This window comes from Zasmidium cellare, assembly GCF_010093935.1.
Source record: "Zasmidium cellare ATCC 36951 unplaced genomic scaffold M409scaffold_72, whole genome shotgun sequence".
Lineage (NCBI taxonomy): Eukaryota > Fungi > Ascomycota > Dothideomycetes > Mycosphaerellales > Mycosphaerellaceae > Zasmidium > Zasmidium cellare.
Genome location: NW_022987016.1, coordinates 34,656 through 50,535, shown reverse-complemented (window position 1 = coordinate 50,535; position 15,880 = coordinate 34,656). Strand labels below are relative to the sequence as shown.

The window sequence follows — 15,880 nt, the reverse complement described above, 5'->3', positions numbered from 1 at the left end:
TGGCGGGACTTCCATCGAACCCTCTGACACGCCAATTCTCCAAAGCCAACCGCCGTTGTTCTCCTCTCCTTCTATAAGCGCTGCATAAGCGTCGTCTGGCAGCTTGTCCCCATCCAACACGTCTTGGCTTTGGGCATCGAGTGTAACACCGCTCACTTTCCACTGGGTTGATTCAGATGCGAAACATGCCTCTATTCTCGGAGATGTACCTACAGCTCTTTCAACTTCTTTAACAAGCTCAGCATCGGACGGCTTGGAAGCTTCTATACGTATCACCAGATTTTCAAAGCTCATCTTCGCTCTTTCGTCTGGATATGAAATGGTGGCTGGCCGGTCCGGGTATCTTTGTAGATGAGATGGTAAGGCGCTCGTCTGCTGTATGGTCTTCTACTGTGCTTAGTGTCTCAGTCGGGGCTTCGCATCTTGGACGTACCTCTGAATCTTCGTGGATCTTATGTCGCTAGTAGATCTGGATTATTTGGTGGAATGACTTGGTCTGTACTCAACCTCGTCGTCCAAAATTTTGTCGCTATTGAGAAGCAAACTAGAGACGACAGCGGGGCGTGCGCCCGAAGTCACGGGACTTCCCCCACATTCGACAACTTTGACGACAAGAAAATAGTTTTGAGGATTGAGGCACAAGCGCGGCCGTTAAATGTTGCCATGATGATGGCGCTGGTATCAATTGGCATCAGAACAATTACTACCGCAGGATGACACTGTTCTCCACATATGCTCATCTGCCAGTCGGACGTCAAAGAAAGTTTGCCTCCATTTTGCCTCCGGTATGCCTCCATTCTGCCTCCAATCTAGCTCCAATCTAGCTCTACCTAGCTTGCTCCTGCCTTTGCTGATCATTTTCACATTCTTTCTACCACATGTCGAACGAGGAGGCACAGGCTGCATTTCTAAAGGGACGCTCGTACGTGGAGATGCATTTGGCCAACGCAGACCGCACTTGTAGTGCTATGGCAAATATCGGTCTTCGCACCCAGAGTCTTTTTCTCTTCCTCACTTGCGAAAAGAGAAATCATGTTCGCGACCATAAGAGGCGAATGGGTGCGGCACGAGAACGAATCGACACTGCAATACGTAGGTCGTGATCTTCACGACCATGTAGCCGTGCCGGCTTCCCCAAGACCTGTCTACACCTTGCACGAACATTGGATTTTCGAGCAGCTCAAAGATAGTGTACATCCTCGTGGACGCCTCAGGAGAACGAACGTCAAGAGCATTGGGGCGGCACACAGCTGGGACACATTCATTGACCTTGACAAGCTTGATCTGCCCTGCGAAGACAAAAGGTCTCTCGGATCAATATGGACGTTACCGTCCGTTTGTACGCGGGCTATCGTGCAGCTTTACACCGGCGCCGACGACTTACACGAGCTGTGGGAAGTCGATGTTGTGAAATACAACCACTTTTACCCTCGTGGATTCTGCCTGCCCGCTGGTCGTAGTGAGGTGGCCTGGCTAGACGCCGACACAATACTTGTCATGTCAACAGTCGGCGGATCTAGACACCAGACTGCTAGTGGCCTACCACGGACAGTACGACGCTGGAAACGGGGTAGTCCAATCGACAATGCCCAGATCATCTTTCAAGTCCATGAGACTCATCTCGCAGCAAGAGCATGGTGTGACTTGAGTGTGCCGAACGAAGAGCTTGTCTTCTTTACCGACGTCGCCAGAGCTTGCACCAGTCAAAGCTATGTTGGCACACGCACAGGTTGTGGCGAACGATTACCTATCCCAAACAAAGCTACCTGGATACATTGGAATACCTACATTGCGTGCTTCCTTTCGGAAGATTGGGTAGTCAACGGAAGTACGTTCAAGGCTGGCACCGTTGTGGGATTTTGTCTCCGACAAACACCGCTTCACATTGCGTCGCTCGTCGTACTTTGCCCAGGCCATGGTTTGCGCACGTCACTGTTCGGCAAAAGCGGTCTCCGACTCCTCTTTACTCGAAACTTCCAAAACTTTGTCCGCACCTTTTACCCTAATGATGAGGGTGACTGGACAGAAGCTGAAGGGCAGATGCTATTCGACTGCCCAGCAATGTCGATATCTGAAGTCTTGGACCTTGGAGGCGGCTGTGACGACGCTCAGCTCCTATTGGCAATTCAAGGGCCTCTGCTGCCGAAGACGCTGTATCTCGCCGGCCGGTCCGGAATTACATGGGTGGAGGGCAGTAGTTGTGACTTTGATACAAGCCGCTTTGGGGCGGTGGTCCACACAACTTTCGCCCTTAATGGTCTCCCTATAAGATATCTCGAGGTCGGACCGGATCGAGCGCCGACAGGTGAGGCTCCGGTATGCATCATTGCATGCGGTCTGGCCACTGCTGGGCCAGAGTATAACGCGGCCCTAGCAGAGCACTGGCTGCGACCAGGAGCCTACCTTGTGTTCGTGAACAACGGCTGTTGCGAAGAAGGCGAATACCGAGAGCGTTCCGCACCTGTTGGAGATCTCCACGCAGTTGCTGTGGACCTCGTCAAGCGTGGTCTAACTCTGTCGGCGCATACGGTCGTCATGGGAGCTCGTAGGAATGGTGCGACGGTAGCCACTATGTGTAGAACATCACAAGTGTTCTTTGGTGCCTTTTGTTCATACGAACCTGACTGGTATGACGCCAGATGGCCCAGTGGAGCTCTAGATCCGCGCACAGCTAGTGACGAGGAGGGCACCTCACCTCTGTTAATCCTGTGCGGCGATGGCAGAGGTCCTAACGGCATCGACAGACATGAGCTTCACGCACGGATTGTGGACAAGCTCCGAATGTGCGGGTACGACGCCAAATACTTTGGCTGCCATAAGGACGGCTCGATGAGCAGTTCGAAGCAATGGCAAATCATTGTGGGTTTCATGCGTAAGGCAGTGGAATGGGCACCTGAGAACAACGTGCCTCACAACGTCGTGGCTTCTACTAGCGAGACCTCTATCGCGTCAGAAACAGTGTGATGGAGCAGACTTAGTTCGTCAAATACTATACACAGCTCTCGATATGTTTTCCGTAGCGTTATGCACCGAGAGACAGAGGTATGGTCGTCTTGTCATCGACCGGCTGGATATTCTGGCAAGACATATGGATCCTTTCAATGCTCACAGAGAGCCGGTGTTGAGCGTCACTCGTGCCATCAGCCCTGAGTGGGAGTCGTTGGCCAGCCACACTCCTATCCATTCTTGATCAAGCTGCAGCGTGGGTTGCGGAAGAAACGCACTGACGGTGTATGACCAATGACAGTCATACACGCTTCACCGTATACGTGGAGTGTGAGTGCAGAAGCTTCGGTCAGGCTGCGTCTCAATCCAATGATTCTTCTGGCATTTAAGATCCATCTGGGTCGGTCTGCCTTGGTATTTACGAGAGCTCAACCGGCTGGCATTGTCTATCACTGGAATTTGCGTTTTATTTGAGACAGGGGGAAAGCGAAAGAGGTATTGTCGCTCACTATTTCAACTTCTTCACCACAACGGGTTGACACGTTCTATGAAAGGGTCCTCCCTGCTTCAGAAAGCAGAGCATGGCTGGCCATGATGTATACTATTGCAAGCCCTGTGATAGAACAATACACCACAAGCACAAGATCCGACTTCACGAAATGAGCGACAGACATCGCAGACACATGGGTCAAGCGCCGCTGAAAAGCCATGTCTGCACATGTGGTAAAGGCTTCGCACACGGAACCCGCCTTAAAACACACCGGAATGGGTGCTCTACCAACGCAGGCTATCCAATAACTGCCGTAGCCGTTCAGAAGGGCAACGAGGCAACGCAAAGCTCTTTCAGCATCACACGGCCTGTTGTGCCAGTGTGTACTCCTCCACCGGAACGCCGTTTGACCGAACCCGTTGACACAGGAATCGAGGAAGTCCCATGTTACAGCAATGCATCGCCCACCATGAACGAACGAGGCCCTGGTCATTTTTGCGTAACCTGCAATGTGAGGGTGTTGCAGTGGGGCACCCACCAGCAGACCGCCAGGCACTGCGAGCTTCTTGGCCGTCCAGTATCGAGGCCGTGGGTTTGCCGGTGTAGTCGTCGCTTCATCCGTCGCTGTCAACTGTTGAGGCACCAAAAATCATGTCCACTGCCTAAGATCGCGAGCGAGGAATGCCCAAGCATGAGCAACGTTGCACGTCTTCCGGACCGCCAGCCTCCTCAGCTGTCCTGTGATATCGAGCATCACAATAGGGCGTTGCATCTTCCACTTCAACGGCAGCCTCTTTGGCCACTCTGGAACTCCAACCACGAAGAGCAGGTGTCGGACGGCGCTCTCGAATCAATCAAGACCAATTCCGAACACGAGGCCGATGAAAGGTGCACCGGCGACAAGACTGAGCAGCGCGAAGATTGTATACTAAAAAAGATCTTGAACAAGCTCGAATCTATCGCCAGTCGAGAGGAGAGAAATGAGATTTGGGGCGTTTAGGAAGCGAATTGGATAGACGAATTGGATGGTCGAATTGGTTCGTAACGGTGGTTTTCGATGGAATGGGACAGATAGTTTGCCGAATCAACCTCAGTGGCCCAGGTGTGCTCTTAGCCGTCTCTTAGTCTACTACTATCTCTGGGGAGAAGTTTCGCCATGTCATGACCTCCCACCTCAATTCTTCTCTTGCACGATCCTTGAGCTTGATCGTGTATGCACCACTGTTCGACTCGACTCCGCCCTTGCTGCTCGAGGTTGACGGCGTTGCCTTGACGTCCAAAATAGCAACATCACGTGCTCGTCAAGGCTGCGGCGCGTCCCTCAGACTCTCGCGCGACTCGTCGGAGCCGGCAGCCCATGCGTTGCTGCCTGGTGCACCTGTGCCGGTCTGACTCGTGCTCGGAAGTGCTCTTTTGCGGAGCAAGAGACCCAGTGACTGCGAAGCACGCTGCAGACGTTTTGAGAACCAACAGAGCCCGGCACTCCTCTGCCACTTGCAAAAGGTGTCTGAGATCCAATGAGTAGGTCCACGCCGCTCCAGCCTGCAGCCGGACATCCGACGCACCATCGCCCACCACTCATTTCCACCCCAACAACGTCGCGGCTGAGCAGCTCGACATCCCTAAGCCATCGCAGCTGGCAGCTGCGCAGGTGTCGTGGACCGCAGGCGGCACAGCGACGCCTCCACGCATGCGATTGGCGGCCTCTGTTTCATCTCCACCTCTTCAGTAGGTGCGGTGACATATGTCGCGGTCGACGTCTCGTCGCCTTCCGGGAGCAAAGCCGACGTCCAGAGCGCGCGTTGGCAAAGACAGGCGACAGGGAAGCCGGCGGCGGCGATGGGCAGGTGATGGGCGACGGCGTCGTTACGGCTAGGGCCCGCGTGTGAGGGCGACGAGGACGTCGGGCGGAAGACCACGGGTAGAGGAGGTCACAGGGAGGTCGGTGTCGGGGCGCAGGTGTGTGTACTGTAGCAGCGACGAACGCGGTGTCCGTCCGAGGCTCCGTAGAGGGGGACGACGTGGGCGGGCGATCTCGAAGGGGACGGCGCCAAACCCGATCGGGGTCGCCCCGTCCCCAGACTACGGAGGATATTAAGCGAAAGGGAGGCAATATATCACGTTGTAAAAGTTGTGGTTTGTTACCAAAATCTCGGGGTCATTCTGACTCTTTTTGATCACCCCTGTGTCGCTGCCTTCCACCAGTATCCAGTTTTATCCGCGTCTTCCATCATCTGGGCTCTCATGTGCAGAACATAATCGTGCTCCCCTACGCGACGATTCGCACCCTCATCATGGTATCTAAACATCTCCACGACCACAACGAGCACCGCGTTTCAAAACGACGACAATTGAGTGGACACCGCAAGACCAAACGGCTCGCGCAGGCCGCGAAAGAACGCGAACCCCAGCCCATCCACCGTCTCCCGTCTCCGCCGAGCGATCAACCAGTGCATAATTTCAAGAGGAAGTCACCCTTCGAAAACGAGCATTCCACTCGAGAAGGATCGCTACAGAAGAAGAATCGCAGATTTGGCTGTTTCGACTCGTTAGACAAGAGCGGAGTCGACGAGGACAACCAATACGGTGGAGAAATTCGCTGGGAGGATTACTTCAGTGACTGGCCGCCAGCTGTAGTAGAGCAAACTATGAGCACGCGGGAGCCTCGAGCAGCCAAGCGCTCTCACACGCCTTCACGATCGGCCAGTGATAGCCAACGTGTTCGAGATGGAGATTCTCCAGCCGCGTGGACGAGGAAACATGAGGAGAAGATGGAGGAAGCAGGACTATTCATGACAGCGGATCGAACTCAGGCCGCTATCACAGAAGAGTGCCAAAAGCTGTGTGAAAAATTGCTTCAGGCTGAATACGCCATGCCAGCAGACGCACCTTACAGACAAGACCGTCTAGCAAAGGTGCTAAGACGATTTCGCAACGAAGCACGAGTGGTACGCGATGTGACGCCAATCGTGGTTCCGTCCCCTGAACTGCTACATATTGATGGGCATGCCGAGCTGGACGATGTGTGCGAAGCGATGAATGCGGAATGGACGCAATCCGACACCTTGTGTGGCCCGAGACCCAAACCAGATTTCGTAACCGGCTTATCGGCTGCTGCTTTCACAAAGGAGGAGAGAGAAAAGCTCCAGATGAGTCACACGAGTGCATGCCCCAACCTGTTCCCGGAGAACATGTACTTTCCTTTTCTTATTGTGAGGTGAAGGGCAGCGATCGTCCAATCGAGGAGGCGGAACGGCAGGCCATGCACAGCGCCAGCATCGCGACTCGAGCCGTGGTAGAACTGTTCCGGAAGATTTCTGCAACGGCTGAAGTCCACGAGAAGATTCTCGCGTTCTCTGTCGCCCACAATCATTCGATGGTGATGATCTTTGCCCACTTCGCGACCGTTAACGACCAGCAGACATCCTTTTTCCGCCGCTTGCTACATCTTCACCGCTTCGCAGAGGATCTCGAATCTACGGCCTGGACCAAGTCGTATCAGATCATTCGAGCTATCTACGAACACTTCGTTCCTCGACATCTCGCCCGAATCCAGGGAGCGCTCTCGAGAATGCGAAGCCCATCACTTGCATCGTTCGCAACGCAGCTCGGCATCGACGAGGACTCCCAAGCATCGACACCTGATCAGTCGTCGTCGCAAGAGGACGGGCGATTCAAGAAGCCTTTGCTTCCTTCGATGACGAAACTGCAAGAGGAGAATGATAAGCTGCGTGACAGGCTTTTGGAGCTGCTGCGGGAACAGCAAGCCGAAGCCATCAGGCAGAGGCAAGAACAGCATGAGACAAAGGCGATGATGGAGGAACAGCTGGCCCAACAGAAGACGATGATGGAGAAACAGCTGGCCCAGCAGGAGGAGGAGTCTCGCGAGCAGAAGACGATGATGGAAAAACAGCTGGCCCAGCACAGGGAGGAGTCTCGCGAGCAGAAGACAATGATGGAGACACAGCTGGCCGAACAAAACGAACGCTCACATGAGCAGAAGATCATGATGGAAGACCAGCTAAAGCGGCAGAGGGAGCAGATGGAGAAGCAGTTGGTCCAGCAGGAAGAAATCATCACCCTATTGAAGATGTCAAAACCATCTTGAGTACCATGCAGTGTACAGTCTCGTGCACGAAGGACTCGAGGAAAGATTGATGAATTCGAGACTATGTCGCCAGGCTTGAACATCTACAGTATTTGGGAAGGTGTCTCGACCACAATCTGTACGGAATTACTTCAATGCCGGCGGAGAGTGGTCTTTGCCAAGGAGGCATCCAGTTCCGGATGCCTCCTTGGTGCTCGCATGCCGCGGGACTTGAAGGTTACGTCATCCGACTCTCCCCTTGGATCCGATTCCGAGAGACCATGCCAAGGAGACACCCAGTTTTCGATGCCTCCTTGGCACTCACATGTTGCAGGAGGTGGAAGTGACGAACGAAGAAAAATATTGTCTCGTAATTTGGTCCTCTGGTCGCCTCGTCATCACTACTACTCCTCGCTGTCTGCGACCTTCACGACCTATCACGCACTCTCTGCACCTCACGCCACCAGCATCTACGCCATGAGACTAGTCTAAGTTACTCAACCTTAGCAGCTTCGAGTTTACCGAGTTCTGCGACACCAATAGACCGCCGTACGTAATCGCATCGCATCGATGGCAGGACGAGAAAGCCACGTTTGAAGACGTGTAAGGCTGGCGCAACACGCACAAAAGAGATTATTAGCATGAGGCGACTGATTCAAACTTGCAAATACAAATTGGTTCGACCCTTGAACAGCTCAAGCTGCAAATCATCCAATACAGCATTCTACTATAGTACGAGAGAATCGCACGAAATGATTTCTTTCTAGAAGATAAGTCGGTCTTTCAGTGACCAGAAGTGTTCCTCAAGTAACATTGCCGCAATTACATCGTCCTCAAGTAGCCGCTGCTCCTTATTAACCTCTACATCGCCGTTAGCTTTCGCCCAGAGCTTCGCGCCACGCAAAATTCGATCGTTGTTGAAGATGGACTGCGGTATGTCACGTTTGTGGAAGTCTAGACCATTTCGGGCTGCATTTACCAAAGAGTTAGTCATTGAGATGCAGCGCTCTGCTGGCATCGAAGTGCAAGGCGTAGCAAAGAGTCTTTTTGCAACCTTCGCAAGAGCTGGGCATGGTCCAGAGGTATTGTTCTTTCTCTCACATCTGTATCTGTTTCTTCCAGATCTTGTTCGAGATCATTCTCGGAGATGCTTTGATCACTCACGGAAATCGTTGAATTTGGGGTGTTCGGGGCGCTGGAGATGCTTAGATTCATTTGGCTTGGGCTAGAATCATGCCTCCAACGGCTGCCGTATCTTCCGTCGGTGTACTATTTGGTGACATGGTCGCGTTTGTCAATCGCACAAGTAGAACTAACCTGGAACCCGGCGGAGGCATATCGGTCTCGGCCAAGGGTACCTGAGGAACTTATGAGCCGGTTACGACACATAACGTCTCTCCCTACATTGGGGGACGCACTATGTCCCGGGACGCTAAGCCACTATGGCTTAGCAATCCAGCTGGCACGTGGCTGAAGTCCACCGGCTGTGGCTCATGCATTGACGTCAGTAGGATGGCTCATTAGAAAGTCAAGAATATCATCTCGAGATCTACTGTAAACTCGGACACTATACAGCAACTTCCAGTGCAGTATGTCCACCTCAAATACAGGAACAAACGGCGACCTCGCTGTGCCCGACCTTCTTTTCCGCTGCTGCTCAGATAAGAGCGTAGGACGCCTGCTGTGTGGGCAGCTAATTGCAGACGGGGGCACGTCAAACCAGGATACTGATCTGACGGCTGAATTTCTAAACCACAAGAACCTTTTAAACAGGCGGGTCACGAGGCTCATTTCCTCAACTACAAGTCTACTTTGGGTGCTTCAACTCGCGTTTCAAAAACAACATGCTGGAGAGAGCAATATTGAGATCATATTCATCTCGCCGCACGACTCTCCACTAGGCGAGGTTTTCCACGCGCCGAATTTGGCGAGGCAGTCTGGGCTAAGCAGTGAAAAAGCTAGCTACTATGAGCACGAGTACCTCTGGCATTGGAAGATCCCGGAAGAGTGTATACACGCCCGTGTCGACCTAAAGGTTTTGGAGAGCAGAGGACTGACGTTGACGACTCTAATCGGCTCATTCAAGAAAGAGTTACCGTTTCCTAGGCTTTCCGAGTTTTCCTCAAAATTCAAAAATTTCTGGGTGGAGAACGAATTTATTGGAAGGTCTTTTGCTCTGGCTACAGCTGCGTGTCGATTTGGATATGATGCCCCAGTACGGCGAATCTTCTGGATCTTGTTTGAGAATAGCCTTAGGGCAGGGGAGGGATGGGGACAATTCTCTAACGACATTCAAGAGATTCTGACTGATGAGCTGTGCTCCCTAGCTGCAGATGTTAGTGCTCGCATGCTGGACTTTGACACAGATCTTGCGGATCTAAGCTGGGAATGGCACTTACTTCATTACGAGCATGCTGAGAGGCTCAACGAGTTGGTGTACCCCTTGTTAGAAGATGCACCAGCTCTCGACCGCCAACTTCAAGAGGAAAATGACGCTTTTGAGCACAGCACTCAGCATCTACAAAAGTGTCTACGAAATATTCGCATAGAAATTGGGCATTGATGCAGCTCTACTATATAGCATCAAGGGATGAAATTGTCCCTCCTGGTCAGCGTGCTCGGGTGATCAGACTGGCTCTCTTCGCCCTACTCACCGGATTTGAGCGAAGTAACTAAGAAGGAGAGGATCCTGGCGGTGTCTCAGATCGCGCTGTGCGCAGCCAGATCTCGACTCAGTCTTCATACAACGCCAGATAAGTTTCAGACAATACAACAAGAGACATTCACAAGGCAAATAAGTCATGCTACGTCCTGTCGCGAGAAGAGACCGACCTGTCTTCGACAGGCTAAGATTCAAGAAACTGCTTTGACGAACGAACTATAACTATGTTGTGCACTTAGTCAATTCATTTAAAACAAAATTCGACAATAGATGTCTGTGTCGCGGGAGGTCGATTACATCACGTCCGTCAACATATTAAACGCGATGAGGACTGCACGAAAATCGACGATAATCGCGATAGAGGGTGTTGAGTGCACAAAGATTGACACGAAGCAGGTTCAGGGGGCGCGGCAGTCTTGAAACTATTGTACAGATTCTTTGTGTTGCCTCGCATCCGCAACCAAAAGCGATTCGCGCTTGGAAACAAACAAATCACCACATCTTTGCAACTGGAGCCACGAATGGGTTGACGCTGACCATGTCTGCCGCTATTAGCATCTGCTCATCGCCTTGCGACCCTGCGATGCTCGAATTCTGCTCGCCAAGTCTGCCCACCTTTGCAGCAGGCTCTACGAGTGGAGATTTTAGGGCACGCTTTTTCCTGGATTTTGCTTTCGTCTTGTCTCGGGCAGCCTCCTTCTCGAGTCGCTTCGTTCGTGCTTCAACGAGATCTTCAAAGCTCATTACTTTTGCTTTCCCGAGCACAAGTGATTTGGTTGATCGTCGAGCTTTCGCTTCATTATTGGCATTGAGTAAGAAGCGAATCTGGTCCTTCTGGATTGCGGTCTCAGCGAACGATGAATGGGCAGCTTTAGCTAGTTTTCGAAGATGCCTCTGAAGATTTTGTTTGCTCGACTCGTCAAGTGTACTAGCATCTCGTGATACAATTATCTTCTGCAGAGACATAAGCGCCTCCACAGACACTGGCGTAGCTGGTGTGGCAGGAGGTTTCAACACTGTTTCATCTCGCATGTATGTCAAAATCTGCTCTTGATCGGCCGTCAACGCCTCAGGGGGAGGTCTCGGCATATCTCTGAGCACTCTATCTGGATTGAACGGGAACAAGCCAGCTTTACTCCACCCTGCGAGGATATTCCTCTTGGTGAAGGCTGCTTCTCGCGCAGGGCTGTACAAGGCGGTGAAATGCTGCTTGCCGATCGTGTTTACTCCTGCTCGCTCCATTTGATCTGCTCTATCTCGATATGCTGATTTTAAAGGAGCAAAGACTGCAATGTCACATGGCTGGAGCTTGTGGGACGTGTGAGATGGCAGGCGGCAAAGTATGATGTTATTCGCGAAGCAAAATTCGAGGACTTCGAGGGTCTCATGTGTGCCGAAGCCATCACAGATTAGTACTCGTGGTTTGTCGTTAGCACGTTCCCTTGTTTCGCAGTCGAACACACGTTTAAGCCACTCTAAGCTGATGTTGGAATCGGTGTACCCCGACTCAGAGCACGCGTAGTGCCAGCCGGGAGTAGGAAATGTAGTCCAATTACTTCGATGAGTAGTAGCAGGCCAAATGACCATAGGGTTCAGATACCTACCGTCGGCGCTAATGCATTCGATCGCGGTTATGGTACTGCGATTCACTTGTGCACCTCTGTGGCTCTGCATGTCATCCCTGCCCACGAGAACCTTTACGGAACCATGCATGGAAAGCATGACTCCGGTCTCGTCCATGTTGTAGACATTCTCGGCAAGTATGCCTGGGTCTCGAAGAAGCGGCTCGATCACTTCATACCAATGCTTGCTTTTTGGGTAGATGTGTATTCCATGGCGTTTCCAATCTAACGCACCGACTCTTCTCGATCTGAGCTCCGGGTGGCGGCTCTCAAGACCCTTCGCCCAGTTCTTACCCGGTGGCTTTGCTGGTCTGTTAGACTTCGGTCTGTGACGTGTCGCACTAAAAGCGAGGGAAGGTATGTGTTTGATGCGAACGGGGCGTCCGAGATCTGACATTTGCAGCAAGAACCCGACGACCGCCTTCTCTTCGCCAGCTGTGAGGTACTGTTGACTCTGGGCCTTCTCCTCGATTGAGCGTCGTCCGTGGGCGCGATAATGGAGTGTGGAGCGAGGCACCCCGGTGTGATCTGCAAGGGCACGATACGAGTTGGGTACGTCGGGAGGAGCACCTTGCGCTAGTGCTCGGCTTGCGTTATCCATGTTGTGAAGCGTTTACCACGAAAGGAAAGGGGTGGGAATGGTAGGGAGAGGAAGAGCGCAGCGACGCTCTCGTTGCGCTCAAGCGAGCGACAATGCGACGTGTCCTTAGAACCTTCCAGAATCTCCAGACAATGCGCCACGAAGAGCGCCACAAAGCCACTTCGGACGCCACTTTCTGAGCTACCATTTTGCATCCTTTTCGACGACAACACCATCAACTCGTCTCAGAACTCCTCCAAACTTTCCACACAGCCTCTCTAAATGCGAATCAACTTCCATGTTAGTCGAAACACCAGTGACGCTTCGGAGAGCCGAGTAAACGACGATCCAAGATCCGGGCAATCCTGACGCCGACAACAAATCGGATCATCGACCCACGTACGAAGCATATTATCTCAAGAAACTTGGGTAGATTGAAAAGGAATACTATTCTATTAGAGAAAAGTAGCAGGATTGACGATTCAATGAAAATGCGTTGTATAAGGGAAGACCTCGGCCCACGCGTCCCGGGACATAGTGCGTCCCGTGATACAAGGAGAGACGTTACTCGTTTCCGGCGATATCTTCGTGACATCGTTCACGACACGGCGGATGAACAAAGATCTGTGGACAGTGGGCACGGATTTCAAGGATCAGCCGCATGCTAAATGGAGCTCCGTTGGAACAAGGGGCAGATGTCAGGGGTTCAGACTCGAACAAAGCCGGTGGATGCCAAGCAGAACTTGACCGGCAAAAGAGAATTACGTCATTGCCCTTTCCCATCCATATTTTATTCTGTGGTTCGGACAGCCAAAATCGAGGTCACCGGATTTCCCGCTAATCGATGAGCTTAACAGTAGATTTTTATTCACGTCCTAGTTCAGAAAGTCCACGATTGAATGTTCCTACTCGAAGAAGTTGAAGCATTTCATTCATTGTTTCAGGCTGTGTTCCGTCTGCGAACCCCCCGAGCTATTAGCACGTGATATCCCCTTGCACGGGTATATATTGTCTCTCTGCACAAACGCCGTCATGCTGGGTTCATGGATCCTGCAATTTACTTCAGTATTGCATTCCTAACCTCTCTCTGCATCACTTGGCTATGTTTGCAATTATTTGAACTCGCTACCCGCGCATGGGGCCCAATAGAGCGTTGGCTTCGAAGGCATATCATTCTGCCACGAGTTCTCCGCGGCCAACATTTACTCAATCCCACCCGCATAGAGGTCATTTCCTATGTATTTCACTGGACATGTATGGCCTTATTCAACACATACAAGGTCTCGAATGCACGTGAAGCTGCATCTAGGGCGGCCTACGCGACTGTCGCCCATCTCCTTCCTCTTGTCTGTTCGGGCCAATTGAGCTTCGTCTCTTACAGCTTCGGGATTCCAGGATCTGTAGGCCTTAGCTTCCATGAAGCCTTTGGTTGGATGGCCGCCGTGCAAGGAGCTGTGCACAGTATAATCAAGCTACAGGACAAAGGTGATTGGACCGTGCTGACGAAGGCTGGCCTTGTGGTATGTTACATGAACACACTTGGAATCTAAGCCTAGCTCACGATTGATAGGCACTCTGCAGTCTTCTGGCGTTATCGTGTCTGCCATTTGCAAGGAGTCTTGCGTACGAAATATTTCTTGTTACGCACCAATTGCTAGCTATCACCTTCGCCCTTGCTCTATGGCTTCACGTCCAGTCTCTAAATAACATAGTCCGGCGGCTATGTTTCATTGCATTGCTTCTGTTCATTGCGACTTCATGCTACAGATATGCCAGGCAAGTTTACGGAAACCTTGTCCCCATTCGCGAAGCGATGAGACTCATACAAATTGAAGAAGTCCGAAAGCTAGATGACTCCTTAATCCTTGGACTACATTTCCCAAGGAGCTGGAAAATACGCCCTGGGCAGCATTTGTACCTTACTGTTCTTACCTCCAGGAGCGGATCGATACTGCAGAGACATCCTTTCACTGTCACATGGTGGAATGCGTCACAGGAACCTCGAATGTACTTAATGATCCGTGCGCAACGAGGATGGACAAAGAGTATATTGGATCGCCCCGATCTTCTGAAGTCACGGAAGGTGTGGCTAGACGGCCCATACGGAATGCCAATATGCCTCGAGAACTACGGAACGGTCATTCTCTTCGCGTCCGGGGATGGTATCTTTGCGCAGTTGCCGTTTCTGAAGGCGGTCACAGAGGCATGCAAATTATCAAGAGCAAGAACCAGGAGAATCAAGCTTGTTTGGCTGACGTATGATTTCAACGAACAGGTACGGGAATGGATTCAGACTATCCTCAATGACAAAGACCTATACCCAGGTGTAAGTTCACAGTGCCATGACCGGACTCGTAAAGAGCAAAGGGAAGGCAAGTGCGCTGACCCCTACTACTAGCTTCTGGATTTATGCGTCCACGAACCAAACACCCAAATGTCTTCCAAAATCAAAAGTCGTGGGAGAAGAGTGAAAATAGTCCATGATATACCGAATGTGAGGAGCTACTTGCAATTAGAGCTTAACCATCCGGAGACTGAGATAGCGGTTACTGGTGAGTCTCGGCATAACCATTAGTCGGCCATTGCTGACGAGATAGTCTCTGCATACCCACTGCTGCGCCAAAGCGTGCGAGACGAAGTTCTTAGAATCAACAAATTCCAGATGCGGCTCTTTGAGTTGGACTACCAACCGAATGATAAAGATCAGTACGATGGTGGTATCTGCGCTTAAGACTGAGGAGAGCAGAACGAGAGCACCGCCTTTGCTGTCGTTCCATATATGTTTGGCCTGTCACTCCGTAGCACGGAAGATTGGACGAAGATTCTTGGATTCGCTTCATCACCCTGTATTTAGACAACCTCTTCCCCGTGAGTTGACACTGGCAAGTGAACTCTTTTCACTGAATCTCAATCTTCCAGGCAAGTTCTATTGCTGACTATAAGAACGACATTTAGATCTGTCTGCCACGACGTGACTTTGCTTTAGATCATCAGGTATGCCACACTTATTCTCTCAGTCCTCGATCTACTTGATCCAGCCTGTCCGCGACCTCAAAGTTGATCTCGGTTGGCATGAAACACATGGACGGCGAGAAAGTGCATATCAATACAGTAGAAAATACGTACAGTATATAGAAAATGCCTTGATTTTCCTATTCTTCTGATCCCGCGAGACCAAGGTCGTCCGACAGATACCATCCTGTACTTACGATTTGTTCCGCTGTCGGCGGCCATGAATTGCTCTCATGGGACGCATATATAAAATTGGTGGTGAAGGGCGGCAACATAGACATGAGCCTTAGTGTCCCGTGCGAGAACGTCTGCTTTTCTCCACCCTCCATCGTGCCTGAAACGTCTCCTGGTCTCACGTCTCCTCCAAATCTCGTAACCCTGCCGTCGACGTCCCTCCCTGCCGTCGACTGCCTACTCTGCCGTCGACGTCCCTCCCTGCCGTCGACGTCCCTCCCTGCCGTCGACGTCCCTCCCTGCCGTC

General features: G+C 51.7%; 5 protein-coding genes across 5 annotated transcripts; all 5 read left to right on the top strand.

Annotated features, from left to right (window-relative positions):
* Positions 1 to 1,032: 1,032 nt before the first annotated feature.
* Positions 1,033 to 2,964, top strand: M409DRAFT_30768 (uncharacterized protein; the record flags this gene model as incomplete). The annotated part of the gene is made up of 1 exon (XM_033810071.1): positions 1,033 to 2,964. One exon carries the CDS (start codon positions 1,033 to 1,035, stop codon positions 2,962 to 2,964), a length of 1,932 nt encoding a protein of 643 aa, XP_033659627.1.
* Positions 2,965 to 3,605: 641 nt separating this feature from the next.
* On the top strand, positions 3,606 to 4,436 carry M409DRAFT_61396 (uncharacterized protein; the record flags this gene model as incomplete). The annotated part of the gene is made up of 1 exon (XM_033814739.1): positions 3,606 to 4,436. The coding sequence occupies one exon, from the start codon at positions 3,606 to 3,608 to the stop codon at positions 4,434 to 4,436; it is 831 nt and encodes a 276-aa protein (XP_033659626.1).
* Positions 4,437 to 5,730: 1,294 nt separating this feature from the next.
* Positions 5,731 to 8,015, top strand: M409DRAFT_61395 (uncharacterized protein; the record flags this gene model as incomplete). Its single annotated transcript, XM_033814738.1, has 3 exons — positions 5,731 to 6,629; positions 6,665 to 7,489; positions 7,556 to 8,015. The coding sequence occupies 3 exons, from the start codon at positions 5,731 to 5,733 to the stop codon at positions 8,013 to 8,015; spliced, it is 2,184 nt and encodes a 727-aa protein (XP_033659625.1).
* A 1,099-nt stretch (positions 8,016 to 9,114) lies between these two features.
* Positions 9,115 to 10,086, top strand: M409DRAFT_71487 (uncharacterized protein; the record flags this gene model as incomplete). Its single annotated transcript, XM_033819191.1, has 1 exon — positions 9,115 to 10,086. One exon carries the CDS (start codon positions 9,115 to 9,117, stop codon positions 10,084 to 10,086), a length of 972 nt encoding a protein of 323 aa, XP_033659624.1.
* Positions 10,087 to 13,643: 3,557 nt separating this feature from the next.
* Positions 13,644 to 14,962, top strand: M409DRAFT_61392 (uncharacterized protein; the record flags this gene model as incomplete). The annotated part of the gene is made up of 3 exons (XM_033814737.1): positions 13,644 to 13,907; positions 13,958 to 14,713; positions 14,786 to 14,962. The coding sequence occupies 3 exons, from the start codon at positions 13,644 to 13,646 to the stop codon at positions 14,960 to 14,962; spliced, it is 1,197 nt and encodes a 398-aa protein (XP_033659623.1).
* Positions 14,963 to 15,880: the final 918 nt, after the last annotated feature.